We start from the raw sequence: 22,893 nt of genomic DNA on the forward strand, positions 1-22,893 counted from the left end.
TGGCCCCCATGGTGTTTCGCCGGGCCGGGTAGCTCAGGTAAATAAGAACAGGAAGGATGGTGATGACTAAAACTAGTATTCCTTCTGCATGTAGACCCCTGCTGAAGCTGCCAAGGCCTTGGCGGCAGGGTGGCTGGAATTGCTTTCTCGCCAACTGAGGATTATGCAACCCCACTGAGCAGAGGGTGGCCCAAGTGTCCTTCAAACTGTGTAGCCTTGCATCCATTTCCTCCACAAAGAGTCCCACTCCAACAAATGGGAGATTTTGTATCAAGGACTACCTGTCCTGGGACAGGCCTGCGGTCTGAAACCAGGAAATACGCCTCATGACGATCGCTGAGGTGACCATCCTGGCCACCAAATCGGCCATGTCCCAGGCCATCTGGAGGGAACACAGAGCCATTGCTGTACCCTCCTCAACAAGGGTATGGATTCTTGGGGCATGGAGTCCTTAAACTTATGGAGGGAGTCTCACAGGTTAAAGTTCTATCTCCCCAACAGAGCCTGGTGGTTCACAACTCTGAATTGAAGACTGGCCGTGGAATAAATTTTCCTTCCAAAGAAGGTCCAATCTCTCGGTCTCCTTATTTTTGGGGCTGAAACTAGAATGCCCTCGTTTAACCCCGGGGGCAGATGAGCATACAAGTATTCAAACCCCTTGGCAGGGACAAAACACTTCTTCTCAGTCCTCTTGGAAGTGGGTAGGATTGAGAATGGGGTTTGCCAGAGGGCTTTGGCCATCTTTAGGACCCCCTCGTGCACTGGGAGGGCAACACATGCAGAGGTGGATGCAGAGAGCACATTAAACAAATTGTCTGATTGCTCCGCCATCTCTTCCACCTGTAGGCCTAAGTTAGTGGCCATCCTTCAGAGCAGGGCTTGGTGCTCCTTAAAGTCATCTGGTGGGCTAGTGCGAGAGGGTTCAGCCACAGTCTCATCTGGAGAGGATGAGGATGATTGAACCATTGGGGGAAGAGGGTCTCGGGGTGGGTACCTGCCACTCCACCTCAGCATCTGCTTGTGCCTCATGCACCAAGCCCAGTGCCACTGGTGCCGCTTGATGATGGTCTGACATGGTGACCGACGATTGGTGTGATGAGAGCATTGGCATAACTGGCAAGCCCCAGGCATTCCAGTAACACCATTGTGCTGGCCAATGGTCCTGCTGCCAGGATGACATCTCTGAGATAAACACAGCCTCAGTAGCCCAATCACATCGGTGCTGTCTTGGCGAGGAGCTGAACTCCCTTCTCTACCGGAGGAATCCTCCTCCAGTGACCATGGTGGAGCCATCAACGCCCGAGTCTGGGGGCTAACCTTTGCTGTGGGTGAACACTGCCTTGAGTAGGCAGACCGGTGCCAAGAGTATGGGGAGCGGTGCCATGCTGGGGAGCGTCTAGGCGACAGTGATAGCTGGCGTGAGGCTGAACGGTGCCAACCATACAGTGACCGGCGTTTCCCTCTGGGCAAGTCTTGACAAGATGGCGGAGACCGGGAGCATGGTGCCAGCAATCTGTGGCTGCGAACCGGTGACCCACATTGATGCAGAGACCATGGGGCACAGCAACAAAGAGCTCTGCCTCGGCTCTGGAGACTGGCAGTGTTCACTCGCCTTCTGGGAGGCTTTCATGGCTGGCTTGCCCTCCTATGGAGCCTTTGCCAGGTCCATCACCACATGCAGTGCCAGCTGCGTTGGCAGAGTCCTTTGGTCTGGGCACCAGGAGCTGGGAAGGCATTGATTCCACCATCGATCTGCATCCCCTACTGCTCCCTGGAATCAGTGGTGGATCCCTAAGTGGAGTAGAAGGTTCCCTTGGGGACATGTCTACCTGCGGCTCTGGCATGGGCAGGCAGCCCAAACAGGGTCCTTTACCTAATGACCCATGGTCCATTTTGCTCAGTGTCAAGTCCCACTTCTTAGACTTCTTCTTGGGTATCAGTGAAAGGGATTAGTGCTGGATAGAGCCCGGTGCCAGGATGCGCTATGCACCGAGCCTGAAGTGCTCAGGGTTGAGTCCAGGCAGGATGGCTCCGCGGCTGGGTGAAGAGCAACCTCCATGAGGAGGGCCCTCAGATGAATGTCACATTCCTTTTGTGCTGGGACGAACTTTCTTACAAATGAAACACTTGTCTGATATGGGATTCCCCCCGCCAAGCACTTCGGACAGCTGCCACATGGGTCATTGACAGACACAGGCCTATTCCAGCCATCAGAGGGCTTAAAACTATTTACAGCTATAACACAAAGTCGAAAGGGAAAGAAGCACTGACCACTTGCGAGGCAAGGGAGAGTTGTGCTCTTACCAACCACCACAGGCAGTAAGAAGGAACTGAGAGGGCGCCCAGCGGCACCTAATATACCGACGCATGAGCACAGCACTCCAGAGGGCACTGCAGCTGACCATATAGATATTGCTAAGGTAAAGTCTCCAATAACTGTGCATGTGGCAGGGACATACCTAGAATGGAATCGACATGAGCAAACACTCGAAAAAGAATTTTTAATTAAAGGAGTATTTGGAAGCCTAAATATAGGGCAACTTAGCAACTCCCCATCATATCTTTAGTCAGGGCCAAATTTTTAAAAGACATTGTTTGTGCATGTATGAATTGTACACCTGGTACTCCCAATTCAAGAACATAAGTAATAATTTAAGAACATACATCAATATCTGTAGATATAATATTGAACCTTTATCCATCTTGCATTAGTATTTAAAGCCATATTTCTAGTAAGATTCCAGCATGATTTCCATGATCAATAAGACAACTATTTTTATATTTTGTTTTAATGATCCCAGTATGGGATCCCAATATGGACAAGGCCTCAGATTAAAGCACAACTGTGTTCTTACCAAAAAGAAAATAAGCATGTTTAGTTTCTTCTCATTCAGAGCTCAGTCTCTTCTTGGAGTAATAATGCCATTTGTACAATATCAATTATTTCTCTAATAGCACCCCAAAATGCAAAACTGATAGATTAACTCAAAATAATGTGTCATTTGATTTTATTGAAGCAATATGCCATTATTCAGTTTGGCACAATGAAACAAGAGCTAAAGAGCTGATATTTACCACAATTTTTACTTACCGTATAAAATAATCATTTCGTATGAGCAAAAGATGCTGGAGAATAGAAAGAAAATATCCTTCGGCACTAGTGTCTTTTACTGTGTTCCACACCATATTGTAAACATCATTTGCTTCAGTAAACAAGTTAAGGAGAAGAAAACCGGAACGCTTATTTGCAGTCTAGGATAAGCTTTTTTTAATCTTAAACTACTAAAATGTAGTATACTGTTCAAACACAGTAAAGAAAAACATTTCTGTCAAGTTTTGTGTTACAAAATGTTAAGTTCCTCTCTCCCAAAAGGATATTCTAGTTCAGATCTAATATCTTCCAAACGATGGGAAAACTCAATCATGTCTTCTTCCTTGTGCTCATTAAAAACTTTCAGCTGTATATCTAGAGCATCGTTCTTTATACATGTCAATTGCTGCAAAGAAAAGGTAGTAGAAAGATACACAAAACTAATAATTGCACATGTAAATGAGCCCTTCAATTCTGAGCAACTTTCACAAGTTTATGCTATTTTAATATTTAACATTACAAGAACTCGTGTGAGTTATTCAATGTTAAATATTCAATAAAAGAGTTGTATCTGCACAACATGCTGTTCTATATTTTCTATCATTAAAATAATAGAATTTGTTCTGATTTAATAGTCTAGATAATGTATAATTTTTTTAATTCCCCTTTCAAAACTATTTTTCATATATAACCTCTTTAATACTCAGACTTAGTATAATATTCTAGACTGCATTTCATACAACTCCCCCAACTAAGGTAGTCTACTAATTTAAATATTAATGCAGAGAAAGACTACCGAGCCACTTACCGGCAATATCTCTTTCAGTCCAGAGCGCATAAATTCATTTCTGATGTGAAGCCTGAAGTCCAGATCATCAGGAGATGTTACAAGAGCATTGATAAGCTGCATACAAGCTACCTGTAACAGAAAAAGAAAACAGCTGTAGTATTTCTTCGTTTTCAATATATTTTAATGTTAAAAGGGCATTACTGAAATCTGAATACCTACATTTTTAGTGAGTTCTACATTTTACAGTTTTAAATGTAATCTGTCATGTGTAAGTCATTATTAATAAAGATTCTTTAATTTACCAAAATCTACTTAAGTCATGGATGCCAAATAAGAAAGTGAGATGTACATATTTGTCATGTAACCATAAAATAGATCATTTCAGTTCTGTTTCTCTCCTGAATGCTGCAATTTTATACAAGAACCTAGATCATTTCACCCATAGTAACAGAGTATCTTAAGAGAGAGTTTATTGTAAAGTTATACTCAATATTTAAAGTGTTTGACGAATTAATGCATAAGGGATCTTATGCAAAAAATGCTGTAACAATATAAATAACTGAAATCTGTACATGTGAAGATATATTTAAAATGTGTGACAACGAAAATTGGCAACTTAAATTTCACATGCAGAAAAAATACAAGTTCTTGAAAGCCAAGATACAGATCACCCTAGACAATCTAAAAACTCTACTGAAGAGGACATACAAAATAGCTTCCTTCTTCATGTGCAAGAATTCCCAAAGTGTTGAGTTTCATAGAAACACCTGGGGAAAAATAGCTCTGGACTACTCCTTTTCAATTAAAGTGTCTTTTGTGCGGTGATTTTATGATCACTCTTAAAAAACAATCAAAAGCAAGTTAATGTAATCATCCTCCCAGAAGAAAAGTCAGATGAACAAAGGTAAAACCTTTGCAAATTCTCATCGTGAAAGATAATTGCTCTACAGCAACTACATGGAAGAGCCAACAGAAATCTCGTAATAATGGTGCCCAACCTAATTACACGGGATGGTCAAATAAACCTAAGCACAACCTTGAGTGAGCCAAACAGAGCTGGGCACCCAGAGACTGGCGGCTGCTGGCCAGGCGCCCAGGTCTGAAGGCAACACTGGCACCAGCAGCAGCACAGAAGAGTGGCAATACCATACCATGACACCCTTACTTCTCTGCTGCAGCCCCATATGTGGAAAGTTAGTGTCGAAAGATGGAGTCCAGGGTCACATGAGAACACCACATGCCCTTAAATGTTTTGCTGAATCACAGAGGGTGGTCATTCGCTCCTTCCTGTGAGGCTTACTCACAAAGAGCTATCCAGACAGAATGAGTTTCTTCAATAGACCATTGTGAGAGTGGAGTGCCCTTGATAGGCCACAAACACATAGCTGTCTAGCCCTAATGTAAATTCTATCTGGGGGGTATACCCAGGAATAGAGCACATGTTTAAGATACAAGTACATAGCTAATATTCATAATTTCAGATTCAAAGACAATGTGTGTATATAAACAAGTTAATCATACTTACCAAACCATAACTTTTCCATTCACACCTTACATGACATACTTTGTATAAGATTTGTTGCAACTGGCAACAGCGTTAGCAACAATGATACAAATGGTCATCTTTCTTATACACAGAATCACAACCCATTTTACTGGTCATCTCTCATTTGCTATGAGAGGTTAACTCTGCCTCTGATCAGCCCAGGATGCCAACCTCCATCACCCGCTTCTTTGAAAATTTAACAAGCATGCTGCCCCTTTCATGTTTAGGAGGAGCTCCTCAGAAGCATCATCTACAAAGCCACTTCATTATCCACCTTCCAAATCCTCCTCAAAACTCTCCTTTGCTGTGATGCCTACAGAAAGCTTGACAATGGTTAGGCTGCTGGTCTGCTAAGACTGTTTATCATGCTGACCAATATTGCTTGATTTTTGCCTTATACTCCCTTTCTCTATCTGTAGCTATATGTTGTCTCTTGCCTTTTACATAGTTTGTAAGTTCTTCGAGGCAGGGACTACTACTTGTGTGTTTGTATAGCACAATGGGGTCCTGGTCTATGACTTCTAGGCTACTAGGCACCATGGTAATACAAACAAGTAATAGAAACTTCAGAGCTTGCATCCAGATCTGTTAAACCAAAGATGACTAGTCAGCCATAACTTTGCCACCTTAACTGGAATGTTTAAAGGCTCCTGTAATAGCCTTTGGGGAATATGTCTGTCAAATCATGAACTCCATTGTTTGTTTACTATTAGTATTATGTAGGTTTCATGTTCACAGAAAAATTTCACATTTAAATTTTTTTCATAATTTCTCTCATCTGTTCTGGCTCTGGTTTCAGTATAGCAGCCACAATGTAGGTTGGTGCAGTGTATGTACTGGGTGTTTGAATGGATCCTAATGGAGGTCACTAGGAAGATTTTGGATCACCTGCTGTAATTGTAACCGAACCCACAAATCAATAGTAGTTATGCTGTTTGCTGGAATGGCTACCTTGTTGCATTTCTGTAACTTAACTCTTACAAAAGAATAGGTTGTTTGCCTAATGTTCAACCCCCAACCTGGAAGACCAGTAGACTGCTTTTCATGTGCTCCCTACCCTTTCATCTCTCAGATTTGGATCACCCTTCCAGGAGTTGAAACTCTCACTGCCATAAATCCCAGGGTCATTGACAAACACAGTCCCAGAGAAGGAGTAGAAGTGATGTATAAACAAGTTTCCATTTGTTGTTTTGGAAAACAGTTTCCTAAATAAAACAAGTTGGTTGAAAATGAGTAATTACTTACTCGAAAACTGTTTCTTTAGAATGTGTATAGCAAAAAATAAAGGAATGATTATCACAGACATGCCCGCACACAACCCAAAGCAGGAGGATGAGTTGCTAAGCAAAGCACAGTTCTTGGATTGTGGTGGGTGCTTAACATAATACACAACTGCATACTGTGTGTGGTTGGGAGACAGCATGAGGCAGTTGTGTTATACACCCTCGGCCCCAACTAACAGAAACAGAACTAACTAGCAAACCTAAAAATAAAATAAAAATTAAGTACAACCTCTTTATTATTCCTCCTCAATGTAAGAGACCAGGCAGATTGGCCCGAGGCTGAAGCCTGGCCCAGATTCAGGGCTGCTGCCTCAGCCTGCCACCAGAGGAACTCTTCCCTCTGCTTCTCCAACTATGCATGAGGGTAAACTTTAAACTTTTAGAACAAGACTGGACTTTTTAAGACACTAGTACAGAAAGCATTATTTGGGGGAAGTTCTATGGCCTGTACTATATAGGAAGTCAGACAGATGATCACAATAGTCACTTGTGGCCTAGGAATCTATGATATTCAAACTCAAGTAGTTGGTTAATTACCAGAGCTGGGGAAAGTACCTGAAAATGTTCTCAACTAACCATAAGGAGCATTTTTTCTAATTTGAGGATTATTGCGGTAGCACACAAAGTTCTGATTCAGGATCAGTACCCTGTGCTAACAAGGATTTGTACAAACAAATAAGAGTACACTTCCACTAGCATACAATCAAAATAGACAGGGCAGAAAACATACACGCAAGTTGTGAAAAGGTACACAGCTTGTGTTTTTCTTCCTCATGCCAGAACCACTGCCTCACCCATCTGTCCAGATTCTTCAACAGCTTGCTACCCACACTGTCCACACCATCCACCTAACATATTAAGGCTTAGAGTGTGTATTTGGGAGCGTGGCAGGTGAAATTATTTTACAATTACTGAAAGTGCTAATGCCTCATTAACTTCTCCTGCCCCTCTACAGTTCTTGCTGCAAAATCAAGCCACACTTGCCTCACCCCAGCCCTGGAGAGGATGTATGAAGTCTCCAACCTCCACTATAGGCAATCGCTGGATGTGGGGCAGGGAACAGCAATCAGCTGCTGCCTCCAACTTCAGTGGAAGGATAGGGAAGACTCCTGATTCTATCCCAAGGAGCTCCCTGTATTGGAAAGAGGGACAGAAGTAGCTGAATGCATTGTGACCAATTCTAAAAAAACTTGGAGCTTCAACGCAAAGGCTAATTTGTTCATAATAATCTGAAAGTAATGGTTGCAAAAGACCAACGATTCACTCATTATATGAGCAGAAATTCTCACCATGGGGGTTTTAGTTCAAACACCAGTGGAATTTGATTCATGCTGTGAGCAAATCAGAGTAAGCCAAGTTTTCATCCTTCAGAAACTTTCTAGGAAATGGTGTTCTCCCAATTCAGATTTTAAGTAGGGAAGCCTTTTCTCAGACACTTTTAAAGACAATATGTCAAACTGCTCACGCGTCCTTTCCTTCGTCCCCTTCTCTCTCTCACTCCTTACATGCTGCTGGTGTACACTCCCCTCCACCTTCTGAAAATTGTGCGTGTCCAGTCTGGTACATTCATTAACACGGATTTCATACAACTACTGCTGTTTTTAAATTAGTTGATGGATTGTAGGCACCAATCCTCTTGTGGCAATTCCCACTCCAAATATTGGCTGCAACTTTAAAAACATCTAGCATCAGAGAGCAGAAATGCTTACATAAGCCTCACTTACAAGGTTTGTGCAGGATGCATTCTAACCATTATACAAGGTTTAAGATAAAAGCATCTTAACTGTAACATCATTAATGGGATACTAATATGACTTGTTATATTAGTTCCAATAGTAACACTGCTGAGAAAGAAAAAAAACTTTAAACAACTCAGTGAGAGAAAAGTTCATCTTCTATTAAATTAGCATAACATTTTAAGTCAGAAATGTCTAGTGTAATCTTTGATTAGTAGTTTAAAGTTGAATAAAAACGAACTGAATTCTTTAATGTTCAAAGCCTCCAGGATAGCTACAGATAACTTAGTGGGGAACTGTGAATGACAGTGAGTGATAAAATTAAAAGACTAGTTAAAGCAAACAGGCACCACAATACGCTGTATTTTATACCCACATTCTAAGATGAAATGATGCATCCAGGGGTGATCAGTCCATGCTTGATGGGAAGAATGAATATAATCCTCTCTCTAATGGTACCTTGATAATGAATGGGAACATCTATCTAAAATTAGTGTCTTTCCCTTTTTATAATCATTTACAATAAAACTCCAATGAATTAGCATTAAGCCTGCCTATCATCGTATATATATTTCCACTACTGTAATTAAAATACCTTCTACTCCCTCACGGGGTACTTAATATTAAACTATTTTTAATTAACATCTGCATAAATGCCATATCAATAACTATCAATATAAATAGCCATTTCCAAAACATTAACATTTTAACTAAATATTTGTAAAAACCAGATTGGACCAAATCATATTTATAACATAACATGTGTTATGCCCTAACTTAGCTCTAACTTGCCTCTGACCTGTCTTACTTAACTTCACTCATTTTATCAGGCCTTGCTTGACTACTGTCAAACGTATTTGTAGGCCTACATATATTTCAACGCATTTCTATATAATATGAGCAAGAATCATCTCTATAAGCCAGGGGTGGGCAAACTTTTTTGCCTGAGGGCCACTTTGGGGTTCCAAAACTGTATGGAGAGCCAGGTAGGGAAGGTTGCGCCTCCCCAAACAGCCTGGCCCCTGCCCCCTCCCATTTTCCACTCCTCAGAACTCCCCTCCCATCCAACCCCCCTGCTCCTCATCCCCTGACCACCCCCACACCGGGACCCTACCCCCTATCCCACCCCCCCGCTTCCTATCCCGACTGCTCTGACCCCGATCCACACCCCCGACCGGCCCACCGCGACTCCCACGCCTATCCAACCCCCCCGTCCCCCTCCCCTGACCACCCTCCCTCCCAAACCTCCTTCCTATCCAATTGCCCCCTGCTCCCTGTCCCCTGACTGCCCCCCAGGACTCCCTGCCCCTTATCCAACTCCCCTATTCCCCACCCCATTACCATACTGCTCAGAGCAGCATGTCTGGCAGCCATGCCACCCAGCTGGAGCCAGCCATACCACTGTGCTGCCCAACAGGAGCTCACAGACCCACCGCCACAGAGCGCTGGCGGCACGGCAAGCTAAGACTGCGGGGCGGGGGACAGCAGGGGAGCGGCCGGGGCTAGCCTTCCCGGCCAGGAGCTCAAGGGCCAGGCAGGACGGTCCTGCAGGCCGGATGTAGCCCACGGGCTGTAGTTTGCCCACCTCTGCTATAGTAGTCATGTAGTATTTTATGACTTGTCTATACAGGGTAAATTTTAAAGGATCAGAAATTCTACAGTGTAACTTGGCATTGCTTAAATAAAACATTCTGAATTCAAAGTCTATTTAAAAGTATGTTTTCATATGCAAACTATTTCCTAAAGAAATTGTGAGACTTGCCATCCATGATTGATACATACAAATGTTCACAGGTTTGTTAGCAACAATTTTACATTTCAATGTGTTTTTAATTCCCATTTAAAATATTAGACATCACTAGCTGGACCCTACAAATGTATGGGTTCAGCTTTAATTTCCCTTTTTGGGCTCCTGAAGAGATTGAATATCCATAATTACCCAGCGCTAAGGTAATTTGCTAAGTGCTTTTAAAAAGTTAGAAGCAATAAAACCTTCCCACTACTTTCTACAGGAAGGAGCTTTTACTACAATATATCTGCCCTGCTTTCTGGTATGATATCATGGAAGTTTGGCATTTTGCAAACAATAGTTTCATGATAAGAGGCTAGTCTCACTGAAAGCAAAATGAGTAACTAAGAACATAAGAATGGCCATTCTGGGTCAGACGAAAGGTCCATCCAGCCCAGTATCCTGTCAGCAGACAGTGGTCGATGCCAGGTGCCCCAGGGGGAGTGAACCTAACAGATAATGATCTAGTGATCTCTCTCCTGCCATCCATCCCCACTCTCTGTCAAACAGAGGCTAGGGACCATTCCTTAGCCATCCTGGCTAATAGCCATTAATGGACTTAACCTCCATGAATTTATCCAGTTCTCTTTTAAATCCGGTTATAGTCCTAGCCTTCACAACCTCCTCAAGCAAGGAGTTCCACAGGTTGACCGTGCGCTGAGTGAAGAAGAACTGCCTTTTATTTGTTTTAAACCTGCTTCCCATTAATTTCATTTGGTGGCCCCTAGTTCTTATATTATGGGAACAAGTAAATAAAACTTTTCCTTATTCACTTTCTCCACACCACTCATGATTTTATATACCTCTATCATATTCCCCCCTTAGTCTCCTCTTTTCCAAGCTGAAGAGTCCTAGCCTCTTTAATCTCTCCTTATATGGGACCTTAAAATATTGGATACTAATGGATTGGCAACAATGTGATATATGGGTAGGATCTGAGTTACATATTGTAGCTGGCTACATGGCTGATCAATTGGGATAGAAGGACCCTTTGTTTGATTAAACTAGTTTTAAATAACACATCATAAAGCCTAGTGTATTTTTGGTGAAATAAGTGCTGTAATGCCTAAGGAGACTGCTTGTTTGACTTTTTGTTAACCAGTGTGGTAAAAATCAAAGATTACTTTTGTTACTGGCTTGGTATATCTGATGGTAAAATAACCACCAGTTCTGGGGTGAGACTGCCCTATTTCTCAGCAGTTCGTTCTGAATTTGGCATCCTCAGCTGTGACCCACTGAGGCATGGTGACAGTTGTGCAGTGTCAAGATGGTTTATCCCTAAAAATTGCTTCAGCAGTAACCTACATTCCTTAAATTACATAGTTTTTATTGCAAAACTTGACCTAATCTGGTTAGCTTCCATTTCGTTCTAATGAAAAATTCAGCATCCAATATACATATTTCATTTTTGTTTTGATGTAAAAGTTCTCTTCATAAAAGAAAGAATACTTACTTGCAGCTGGACTGAGTTATCCTGGAGGCCTTCTACAACGGGGGAGAATCTGTCAATGTTCCTTTCTTCTGCTGCTGTTGTTAAAGCTTCCAAAATTTTTTCAAGGCTATAGGAAATTAGAAGACAGTTCCATTTATGAGACGTAAGTAACCTCCCTCACATACACCCCTTACTTTTTTACCTGTTGCGTATAGGCATCAATTTCTTAGAGAAGCAGGGCTATACAGTTTAAACTGTAATTTTGTGTTAAAATGGAATTTTTGTTAGAAGGAAACTTATCTTAATTTAGGTATTGAAACCTAATAGGAAATTTACAAACAATAAAAACCTAACACAATGGGGGTGGGGAGGAAGGATGTTGATTTTTTTCCCATCTCCCTTCCCCCATTGTTGTAAATTTCACTGTTACTAATAAATTTCTTATTATGTGTCAATAGCTAACAAACTAATAGTTTCCCACTAACATAAATCCTAATTCTCTTTTTAACACAGAATTATAATGTGAAGTGTATGAAACTACTTGTTTAAGAAATATGTGCCTATAGCTAATAGGTAAAAAAGCAAGGCATTTCCCACATGTGGAAAACCAATTATGGTGAATTTGTTAGTAATGAAACCACATTAAAATGTTAAATTACAAGAAGGTTCTTAACCTGACAAAGTGGTGGTAAAATTAAAGATATTTACTTTCAGTTCTAAAATTAATACATTTGAAATCAAGATTTTCTAAAAATGGAGGTTTCAGTAAACTTGTTCAACAGATGACTATCTAAGTACAATTAGAAGTTTTAAAAGGGTGTATTGTATTTCATGTATAAATACAAGACTTACATGTTTTCCTCTCCAACAATGCATATTGCAGATAGGAGTTTAACAACGTCAGTCATCATGTTAGTTTGTCTGGGATCAATTGCTCTGGCCAGCAGTGAAAGGCTCCTTTCTTCTCCCATTATTCTTTCCAACCCATACTAAAGTAAAAGCAAGAGATAATGAAGGCTTAGTTTTAAAAGCTCATGCAAGCAAAATTGCAACTTAAGAAATGGCAAATGTGAATGATATTGACTTATTAGTGAATTAATGAATTTGTTAACTGGAATTTTCAGTCTGCAAATTCTGCATTTTGAAATATACAAACACTGAAGCTGGAGTAAAGAATAAGAAATGGGTCTTTCTGCAAGAAGCATGGATATCAATGTCCGATTGATGGAAATTTTTGCTCCAGTCCTCTGACATCAAGTTAATCAATATTGAGTGACATGAAAAAAGACACCAAGATGGTCATCAATCACATGGTACACAAAATCCAAAAAAGGTCAAATGAATTGTAACAAAATTACCACAAATTTAATCAAAAACTTTGAAGAAATAATAAATTCTTAATAGCAGTAGCAGAATATGAATTAACTGTATCGTCCTCAAAGTTGCATTTAAACTTTTCCTTCTCTCAGTAATGAGCAAATATGAAAGATATACAGAATAATTTACACTACACCACATCACTGGGGAAAAAACAAAACTGGGTGTTCCCACAGAAAAGACTTATCCATAGGGTGATATAGTAACAGCCATATAAGGATGCAAAACAAATTTGCTGGGGATTGAAAGTTTTTTTCATCAGACATTTAATTTTAACTCTTGGCCTTGAGATGTTAACAATCTAATTATTCCCTGAAAAGCTCTGAATGTAGCACACAGTATTCCAGTAAATCTTATAATTTCATGTGTAGTAAAGTCACTAAATATCAATTCGAGTCCTTGTCAGATGGTACAGGTATTTACAAACAAGCATAAACCATCATTACAGTATAGTAGTGCATTTTTCCAACTGTTTATTAAATATTTAATAGGGAAATTTGATGTTTTCAGGCAGTTTTCATTGTTAAGAATAATTGAAAAGATTAATGAAACACATGAAAAGGCCTAAAGCAAAATTTGCTTTGGAATGATATTTTTCAACATCTGAAGATAAAAGAAAAAATTTCTTTTCTAAAAGATCATTCTTAACCATCTTAACACTTGAATTGTTCATCCTCATGTAGATGTGAAGGCACTGAAGAGCTGCTAAAGTCTGTGCCCATGCAACACAAGGCTCACAAACCCTACAATGACCTGAAAAATGAAAAAGGAATCCTACAAAAAGCGGAAACATCGACAAATTGCTATGGATGAATACAAAAAAAAAATAGAGCAAGCATATAGGGACAAAATCAGAAAGGCAAAGGCACAAAATGGGTTACATCCAGCAAGGGACATAAAACAACAAGAAGTAGTTCTATAAATACATTAGGAGCAAGAGATAGACAAAAGAAAAAGGTCCACTACTTATTGGGGAGCTAAGCAAGGATAATACCAAGAAAATAATGAGGTTTTTATGCCTACTTTTCACCATCAAGGTGAAAACTCGAGAACTGAAATCAACATGATGAAATTCAGTGCCAACAAGTACTACACTTTAGAAAAAATTTACCATTTTGTAGCAGAATATCAGGTTATCTGTACCCTTGTGGTGGTGTGCTAGTTAGGAACCTATTAAAGGGTTATCTCCATCCACAGGTTCTAGGGAAGGCCCTCTGTAACACAGGGCCAGAAAGGGTTAAGCAATTTGCAGGCTAATTAACCCAGATTAAACCTTTAGAGACATTTTAGTATATAATGATTAGGGGTTTTGTGTGTGTTTACATATATATTGTTTGGTTCCACTGTCAACCCCTAACAGTTCGTGTCTATCGCTGTATTCTGTTAATTCAGAGATCAAAAGAAGATGTTAACATTTAATTGAACTGTAAATGTAGTGATATCACCCTCTTCATTTCTCTTTTAAGCATATAGTAAACTACCTGTAAATGATGGGATATGGGCAATTGCCTTATGTTAATCCATGTAACTAATTACCAGTGATGCTTACAAAATAGGAGGATGCTTCAAAGACACTTATTCTTCAACCAGGGAACACCTGCTGTCAAGAAGCTAACAATAGCATGCCAGGGATCTGTAAAAACTATTGGACCCCAATTCTTTCATCTCAGATCTACTTAAGCTTCCTCAAGGGAAGTTTGAGTAGCAAAACTGAGGTCTCCAGTTCCATTCTGGAGAACCTGGATATTAAACATTGGACTGTAACCTATGGACTAATTCTAAAAGGGCTTTTTGAAACTCTAAAGCTCACCATCTCTTATACGAATCTGACCTAAGAACTCTATTCACATCTGTATGTACAAGGATATTTTAACCAATTCTCTCTCCTTTTTTTAATAAATCTTAGTATTTGGAAAAAGAAAAGGAGTACTTGTGGCACCTTAGAGACTAACAAATTAAAATATTTTCATGAAGTTGACAGATTTCCACTCTATACGGCTAAATTCAGTGCCTTGCATAATCACAGGTTTCAGAGTAGCAGCCGTGTTAGTCTGTATTCGCAAAAAGAAAAGGAGTACTTGTGGCACCTTAGAGACTAACAAATTAAGGTGCCACAAGTACTCCTTTTCTTTTTGCGAATACAGACTAACACGGCTGCTACTCTGAAACTTAGTATTTGGGTAAGCATATATTTGGGTAAGATCTGAAATATTCATTGACCTGGGGGATAACGTATCCAGTCCCTTGGGATTGATATAACTAACTGTTATACGATTAACAAGATTTTCAGCAATCCTCATCATATGTGTGACTTGGCTGTCTGGGTGGCAGCTCAGGGCTGGGTTGCTTTAAGGGAATTTGAGTAACCAGAAAAATATTTTAGAAGCTGTTTTGTTGATGGCTTCCTGAATCTAAGCATTAGAATAATCATCAGTTTGGGGATTTGTCTGCCCCATTCTTTGCAGTTTGCCCTAGTTGAGCAATCTCAGCATGGCCCCCCAGGACCCCAGTCACACCCCCAATGAACCATCATTATTCAGATATTTTGGGATTTGGTGGGAGTCCCTCAATAGGTACGTCAATACTGACAGGACACACCTTTAAAGTCACATTCCCACTAGCACTTTTTGGAGCATTTAGAAACAGTGAACTGGTGCCTGGATTGTTTATAAAAGATATTTCTAATAAGGCATCAGAGTTTAGGAACTTATAGAGGGACAAATGATCAGTCACCTTGATCTTGAAACGTCAAAGACAGTATCATGAGTAAAGTTGGAAGAGCTGTTCCTAGCACCGGTCAAAAGGAATACTTATGCTAAACAAAAAGGAAAATCTGTGGATAATGATGCAGCAACGCAGAAAAAGAGAAGCTCAATTTTCTTAGAGCTTAAATTATGACTATATTTAATGGATCATTATGATTTCAGTAGCTAAATATTAGCCTATTGGTTAATTTGTATTGTTTGTTTCTTCAAGAAAATTTAGTGGAAATTACATTTTATATTAAAATCACAATAGGTGATTAGGCTATGTACTTAAACTCTGAAACCATGTGCACTGTTCAAGAAATTAAATGAGGTCTTGAAATTTTTTAGCTTTACAATCCATCAGTCTACAAATCAATCCATTGAATTATTAGCTAAACCTCTTGTACAGATATTCAGCTTCACGCTGAGGAATGAAACGGAATAGAGGGAAACTATCAAAAGAAACACTTTCAATTACAAAGGATGCTTCCATCCTACCAGGAGAAACAATTTCAAAGTTGTGGTATTGAAATAACATTTTCCACATTAAGCTTGTCTTTTAAAGCAACAGAAAATGTTCAACTTATTGACTATGTTTAGTTGTCAAGATTCACAAGATTCACATTCACTTGGATCAGAACATTTGGTTTGAGGGTACAGCACAATCCATGCACATTAATGGATCTGGGCTTAAGGGGCTAAAACATAAAACAGTATATCTGAAAGAAAACCACTATCTGAAAACCATTCAAGCAAAGTCATTTCGGGTTAAATCATGGTAATCCATATATCTAAATCATAATGTAGCATAGACTACCTTATGAATAAATTCAATTATTTAGTAACAATAAATCACATACCTTATTATTCATAAAGGCCTTCAAACACTGTACGATCTTATGCTGACTCCTCTTCACAACTCTGTCCTGACTGAATTGATATAAAAAATTTAAGTTGTAATTACAATTTAATTACATATTACACAAAATTCAAGGTTTACAGAAAGCGTTCTTACGGTTTTGTTTCAACCAGTGTTTCTAAAACATCCAGCAACAACCCCAGTCCTTCATGTCCAAAGTTTTCAACCCAACTAGAAGAGAGGGGGGGAAAAAAAAAAAAAAGACACCAGTGAAGTATATTAATAGCTCTGTATTTCAGATACTGAATTATTATTAATTATTTGTATTATCATAGCACCTATTTGTATTATCATAGCACCTGTCACGAACCAGGACCCCCTTGTACTAGGTGCTGCGTAAACAGGGCAAGACAACAGTCCGTCCCTCAAATTGCTTTGCATTTCAGTCAGTTCTTTTGCACATGCCAAGAGCCTTCACAGATATACAACATAAAATAATAAAACTTAAACTTAACTCAAAACAAATGAACCCCAAATTCAGCAGAAATAATCCTGAAGAACTTTACTCATTCCTAGATTAAATTAAATTTTCAAAATAGGGATTACTGATTAGCTCAAGGAGAACATTGGTATGATGCATGCTTTTCTGAAGATAGCCACCAAGCCATCTTTTTTTTGGAAAAATAATTTGAAAAATTTAAGAAATCTTCCATAATTCAGAGTAAAAACATTATTGTGTATTAGTTATGGAAGCTTCCAGGATCTCTGGGAAATCTCAGATTTCCATCGTCAGTCATTCCTTTCCTTCTGCCACTTCATCAAGTTTGCAGTTCTATCTGATATCTGAATCCATATGGGTATTTCTGAATATATCATTTTTAGAAAACTTACTAAAACAATGAAGATGTATTCTTTGGTTCATAAGAGAAAAAAATTAAAGACATCATGCTCTGAAATATTTTGACAGAGAATGGATTCTAATAAAACACTTATTCTTTCTCAATCCAAGCACAGTGTGAATTAAAGGGGTTATGTGTTTTAACACACTTTCTCATTAGTAAAATTTTTGACTAATACATTACTTCTGATAACATTACTAGAATTTTATCTTGAGACATTCCACCATTTTCTTTTACTTCAACTGAGTAATGCCCCTCTTATAGGAAGAATGCAGGCCCAGAATTTTAACCAGAAGGCTGTTGAATTCTTTCAAACAGCAAGCACTCACAAACCCTGGTTCAGCCCTATGATAGCTATGAATTCATTAGGACTTTAGATAAGATTTATTTAACAGCTTCACTCCCACACTTGTAATATTTACTCCTCTTACATATTAGCAACATATGAAGGAACATATGAATATTTAGCGGATCTGGCACAAATATCAGAGTGCCACGTGAACAAGAAGCAGGACTGAGTGGACTTGTAGGCTCTAAAGCATTACATTGTTTGTTTTAACATAATTCTACATTTGTACGTTCAACTTTTGTGATAAAGAGATGTATTACAGTACTTGTATGAGGTAAATTTGTTTCTTTTTTACAGTGCAGATGTTTGTAATCAAAAATATAAACTAAGCACTGTACACTTTGTATTTTGTTGTAATTGAAATCAATATTTGAAAATGTAGAAAACATCCAAAAATATTTAAATAAATGGTATTCTGTTATTAAACTACTCTTTGGTGAAGGCATCCAGCACTGAATTCTCTTGTCACACCTGTATTGTTTTTATTTAATTACTATACAAATTATTTAAATGATTTTCCTTTCAAAAAATGGAAGTCTATTCAACTGTACAACTAATTTTGGAAATCCACTCACCCACCCCATTCCAGTGGAAACAAATAGGAGTGGACCCCTTTAAAGTTATCAGTTTCTATTAAAGATGGATAATGCTCTCCTTTTACTTTCTTGTCTTAGTTTTTTTTAATAAGTTGATTGAATGTATTATTTGTAGAGTGAACTTCATTTATATTAAAGCAATGGCTGAACACAATACTTAAATTAAAAAGATTAATGCTGGTTCTTAGATATGAGCATATATTGCTTACCATCTCAAAATCTAACATTAAGATCAGCTGTTCTCAGCTAGCAGTTTTAACATTGATTCAAATACTTAAAAAGAAACTCTTAAGATGTAACAAGGCATTTAATTTAAAAAGAGTGACTTCCTGAAAAATTCTGGAAATGAAGTACCAACAGAAAAACTTCCTTTCACTACTATTTTTCCTAAAATTTACGACACAATATGTTCATCTAAAAATTGATCCCCGAACATATGACAACTTTCCTCCCAACTTCCAATCTAGCTAAAAAGAATCCTTAACTAGCACCTTCAACTTCAGTATACAACTTCCTGCTGCACCCAAAACAAATGACCCAATACCCTTTTTCTGTTCACCAGATATCTTTCCTTGTGTTTCTGAACTAATTTCTGCCAAAACCTTCCAATAAGCAATCTAATATAATACACTGGCTCCTTCTTTGCTAGGATTCATTTACTTTGAAATTAAGTTGCAATCTAAACATTCAGTTTAAATGAGTCTCTCTAGCAATGGCTAATCCTGTACATATATCCCCTGGAAAAAAGTTCCTGGCTGGCTGCTGGGACTCAACGAAGGTAAGAGGCAAGGGGAAGCGGCCCAGGGAAACGCAGTTAGTTAAAGGGATGTGGCTACTATGAGATGGTCACTGGGTAGAGTTCCGGAGTAGTGGGCGGGCCCAGGGTAACCCACCAACTGCCACCGGTGAAGTGGCTATACCCTGAGAGAAGGGAATTTAGACAGGTCTAGGGAAGGAACTGTACATGGAATTGGTACTCCACAGAAGGGGCCTGAACAGAGTGACTCAGCTGAAGAATTGGGGTCAAAGGACTAAAGGATAGAGGAAAAGAGTCCCCAAGGAGGAAGCCCTGGGGCACTGCTCCATCCCAGAGCAGGAACCTCTGCACATAAGCAGGCCAACTAGAGTACTGAAACAGGACCTGTTGGTTAGACTAAGGACTGAACTCAAGGAGGGCTGCAGGGATGCACCAAATGAGGGTACCAGGATGGGCCCTATTGGACTGTGAAGGGATTGAGTCCAGGAAGAGCTGAAGGATATTACTGAAGGCTTTGGGATAGGCCCGGTTGGACAATGTACCGCAGGAAAGTTTTGTTTCGCTCATGCACTGAGAGACTCTCGGTCGGAGGGCTGAGTCATTGAAGACTCGCCTGACGAGCACAGCGGTCACACCATGAGCAGAGGAAATTACGAAAAAACTGCAGGTGCGTGCGCGCACACACTCTCACTCGACCGGGGGTGCTCACAAGACGAGTGTACCCCATTACAGAAGAATAAATATTTTTTTTAAAACTGTTTAAATGAACCAGCTATCATCATTAAACATTCAGTTACATCATTTACAAAAACAACCACTTAAAAGCAAGAAAATTAATAAATAGTTAATGACATCCGGATTAGGACCATTGATGGTACGTTATACAGCACACTAAGCTTAGGATCTGACTCAGGTTCCAAGCCAAGCCTCCCTTCCATCCACACAGAAATCAGTCTGACTCAGACCAGGGACCTCTCTGGACTCCAGCCCACCAACACTGCTAAGTGGGAGGAGGGGGGTGTCAGAGCACAAGCCACACTGACATAGGTAAGAGCCCAGGCATTTTGCAGTGTGGACACAGCTCAAGTCCTGGTTGCCAGACTTCAGTTCTGGAGAGCCAGCCAATGTTATCCCACAATCCCAAGAGCTGCGTTTCCTAGCTCTTCCAGCCCAAAACTTCCCATTTGCTTCCCAGGAAGCAGAAGCAACCTCCTGGTTCTAATGCAGCTGTTTGGCATTTAACCCTTCATTTCCACACAGACTGCTCAATTGGAAATACACTCAACCCTAATGTGTATAGCTACAGCCAGCACTAAAAAGTAATTCTGCATCAAGTGAAGAGCTAGCCAGAGGAACACTGTCGATTCTGGTTAACCTATGGTACAAGGGAGGTAAGAAATAAAACTTCAGCAAGATACTACAGAGTTGTATACGAGCAGTTGGCAACACTGAGGATCAGCAGCAAAACAATGCAGACAGTATGTCAAATGGCTGAAGACACTACTACAAAGTCAAAGATGCAAATGGCTTCATTTGGGTTGCAGCTGGCATGTCAATATCCCCTTCCAAGGGGTGCCTTTGGCAGTTCACAAACTGCCAACAGAACCACAACCTGCATCTGACATATGCTTTGCCTGATTGATCTCATGAAGTGGAAAAGTTCCTCCACCAGTTTGGATTCCAGGTTGACAGCCCCAGCTATTGGGGACATACAGACAAAAAGTGATTGGAGTGGATGAGCTGGCAAGCTAAAACCACCCAAAACACTTCTGGGTCAACTCCTGCAGGACAGACAGACAAGTTCTCCCACAACCCACTGTGAACCAACCCCTAGAGTTGCTTCAGCTTGCAAGAACACTAGGAACCCTAAAATACAGTAGCGTATGCCCACAGAAGCTGAAATTCTGACTTAGGTCTGCATAGTACAGTACGGCGGCACCAGCAGTCGTGAGGCCTAAGTTTTCAATACAGTATGGATGCTCAAGCGTGGGCTTGGAAACAGTTTGCAGACATGGGTCACACAGACCTCGGCCTAATGTGCTGTGTAAACATACTGTGATGCTACCGCAATAAAAAAAAATTGTAATTTGTGTTTTGACTCACTTATACAAATGGAAGAAATAGTGGAAGACGTAAAAATAAACATGGAAAACTCCCAAAGTAAAACAAAAAATGTGTTTAAAAGTAATGTAGTTACTGTATCATTTAAAGAACTGCATATTTCATTACAGCAAAAAAATTATGAATCATAGTTTTACCTAATTTTATTCATTGTTTTTGTGATCTGTATTTTGGTACTTAAATATTTCCCGAGATACTGTTAAGCAGAAAATAGCATTTAACATGTTTATCCACTGATAACTATTACTTGAGAAAAATATTGTATAATTAGTTTAAAAGGATAACTCATTCATAATAAAATGACGTATATGGACTTATATGAAGTAGGTAACATGCATTAATACATATTTTGTTTTGTTTAAGAAAAGGTTGTTAAGGATCATCATCCTCCTGCAAATGTGCATCAATCTGAATAAGAGTGGCAGTTGTCTAATGGATTCGATGTGCATTCTGTTAAGCCACATATGAAAACTTAGTTCACCATCTCCAAAAACACAAGCTTCAATCGTTTGAGAAGCACTACTAGCTACAGAAATAACCTAACTCATGAACAGCCAAAAAATGGCACCATGCTCATACTGGGAGTATTCCGTTGAATTACTGGGTCTAAAGCTAGCCACCGTACCTCAATTAATAACCTTCCCTTGATAACATTTTCTGCATCTGAAGTAACATGAGATTTAGTTGTGTGGAAAGTTTCAAGTGGTAAGAGTATGCCATTTTTGAAAGACAATAAACAGGCAAAAACTAAGTTTTCAAATCAGTTCAATATTTTATTCGTTGGCAAGTCAAGAACTATTAGCAGAGATTTGAAAAGAATTAGATATACTCTCAGTTTCAGAGAACACTGGATAGAGCCTTGTTTTGGTCTGAGAACTAAGCCAAGATTATATGGAGGCCAAAACAGGGCTTCGTGAATGAAGTTAGTTGAAGCTTTTTACGCTTTGCATAATTTAAAACCACTGTCATTCCCTTTTTTAGTTTGAAATTAATAAATCGAAAGTTTTGTTTATAATTTTAGAATTAGAAGGGCACGCAAATGAAAATATTTATACACAAAGCAGTAGAACATAGCTACAATTACTTCTATATGGGGAAGTGAAGGAGTAATCAATACAAAGCCTAAGGCCCACTCCTCCCCTCCAACCAACACTGCCAACTGAAGGACATCTGGAAAAAATAAAAGCTTAGAGACCTTGAAATGTGGACCATCATTACACTGAATCACTTAATACAAGCAGAAATCTTTAACTTTATCATGAGTAATTAGTTTCTCAACATCAACACTGAATTCCATACCCACTTAACTATTGCAACACACTCAATCAACCTTTCTCCAGTACCAGCCTGAAGGAGCCACCTTGCAATTCCAAACAAAGACAAATAAGTGTTATCACATACAGAGTTTTGTGAACCTAAACTTTGCAAGTATTAAAAGATGGACAGAGTTAATGAAAGTGCTATCCCACAGTAAAAGGTTTAGATTAAGTTAACTCTAAGTCGTCCTCACATTTCTGCACA

At 39.5% G+C, this 22,893-nt stretch overlaps 1 protein-coding gene across 3 annotated transcripts in view; it reads right to left on the minus strand.

Annotated features, from left to right (window-relative positions):
* DIAPH3 (diaphanous related formin 3) overlaps window positions 1-22,893 on the minus strand; it is a 504,954-nt gene that overhangs the window by 386,468 nt on the left and 95,593 nt on the right. For all 3 annotated transcript variants that reach the window (XM_043504572.1, XM_038385982.2, XM_043504573.1), the window contains 7 exons: window positions 16,807-16,881; window positions 16,652-16,721; window positions 12,520-12,656; window positions 11,689-11,794; window positions 3,900-4,010; window positions 3,379-3,497; window positions 3,092-3,208 (listed from right to left, as the gene is read on the minus strand). In XM_043504572.1, the coding sequence (XP_043360507.1) occupies window positions 3,092-3,208; window positions 3,379-3,497; window positions 3,900-4,010; window positions 11,689-11,794; window positions 12,520-12,656; window positions 16,652-16,721; window positions 16,807-16,881 (735 nt within the window). The remainder of the gene's footprint in view (window positions 1-3,091; window positions 3,209-3,378; window positions 3,498-3,899; window positions 4,011-11,688; window positions 11,795-12,519; window positions 12,657-16,651; window positions 16,722-16,806; window positions 16,882-22,893) is intronic.

Source organism: Dermochelys coriacea, chromosome 1 (genome assembly GCF_009764565.3).
Source record: "Dermochelys coriacea isolate rDerCor1 chromosome 1, rDerCor1.pri.v4, whole genome shotgun sequence".
NCBI lineage: Eukaryota > Metazoa > Chordata > Testudines > Dermochelyidae > Dermochelys > Dermochelys coriacea.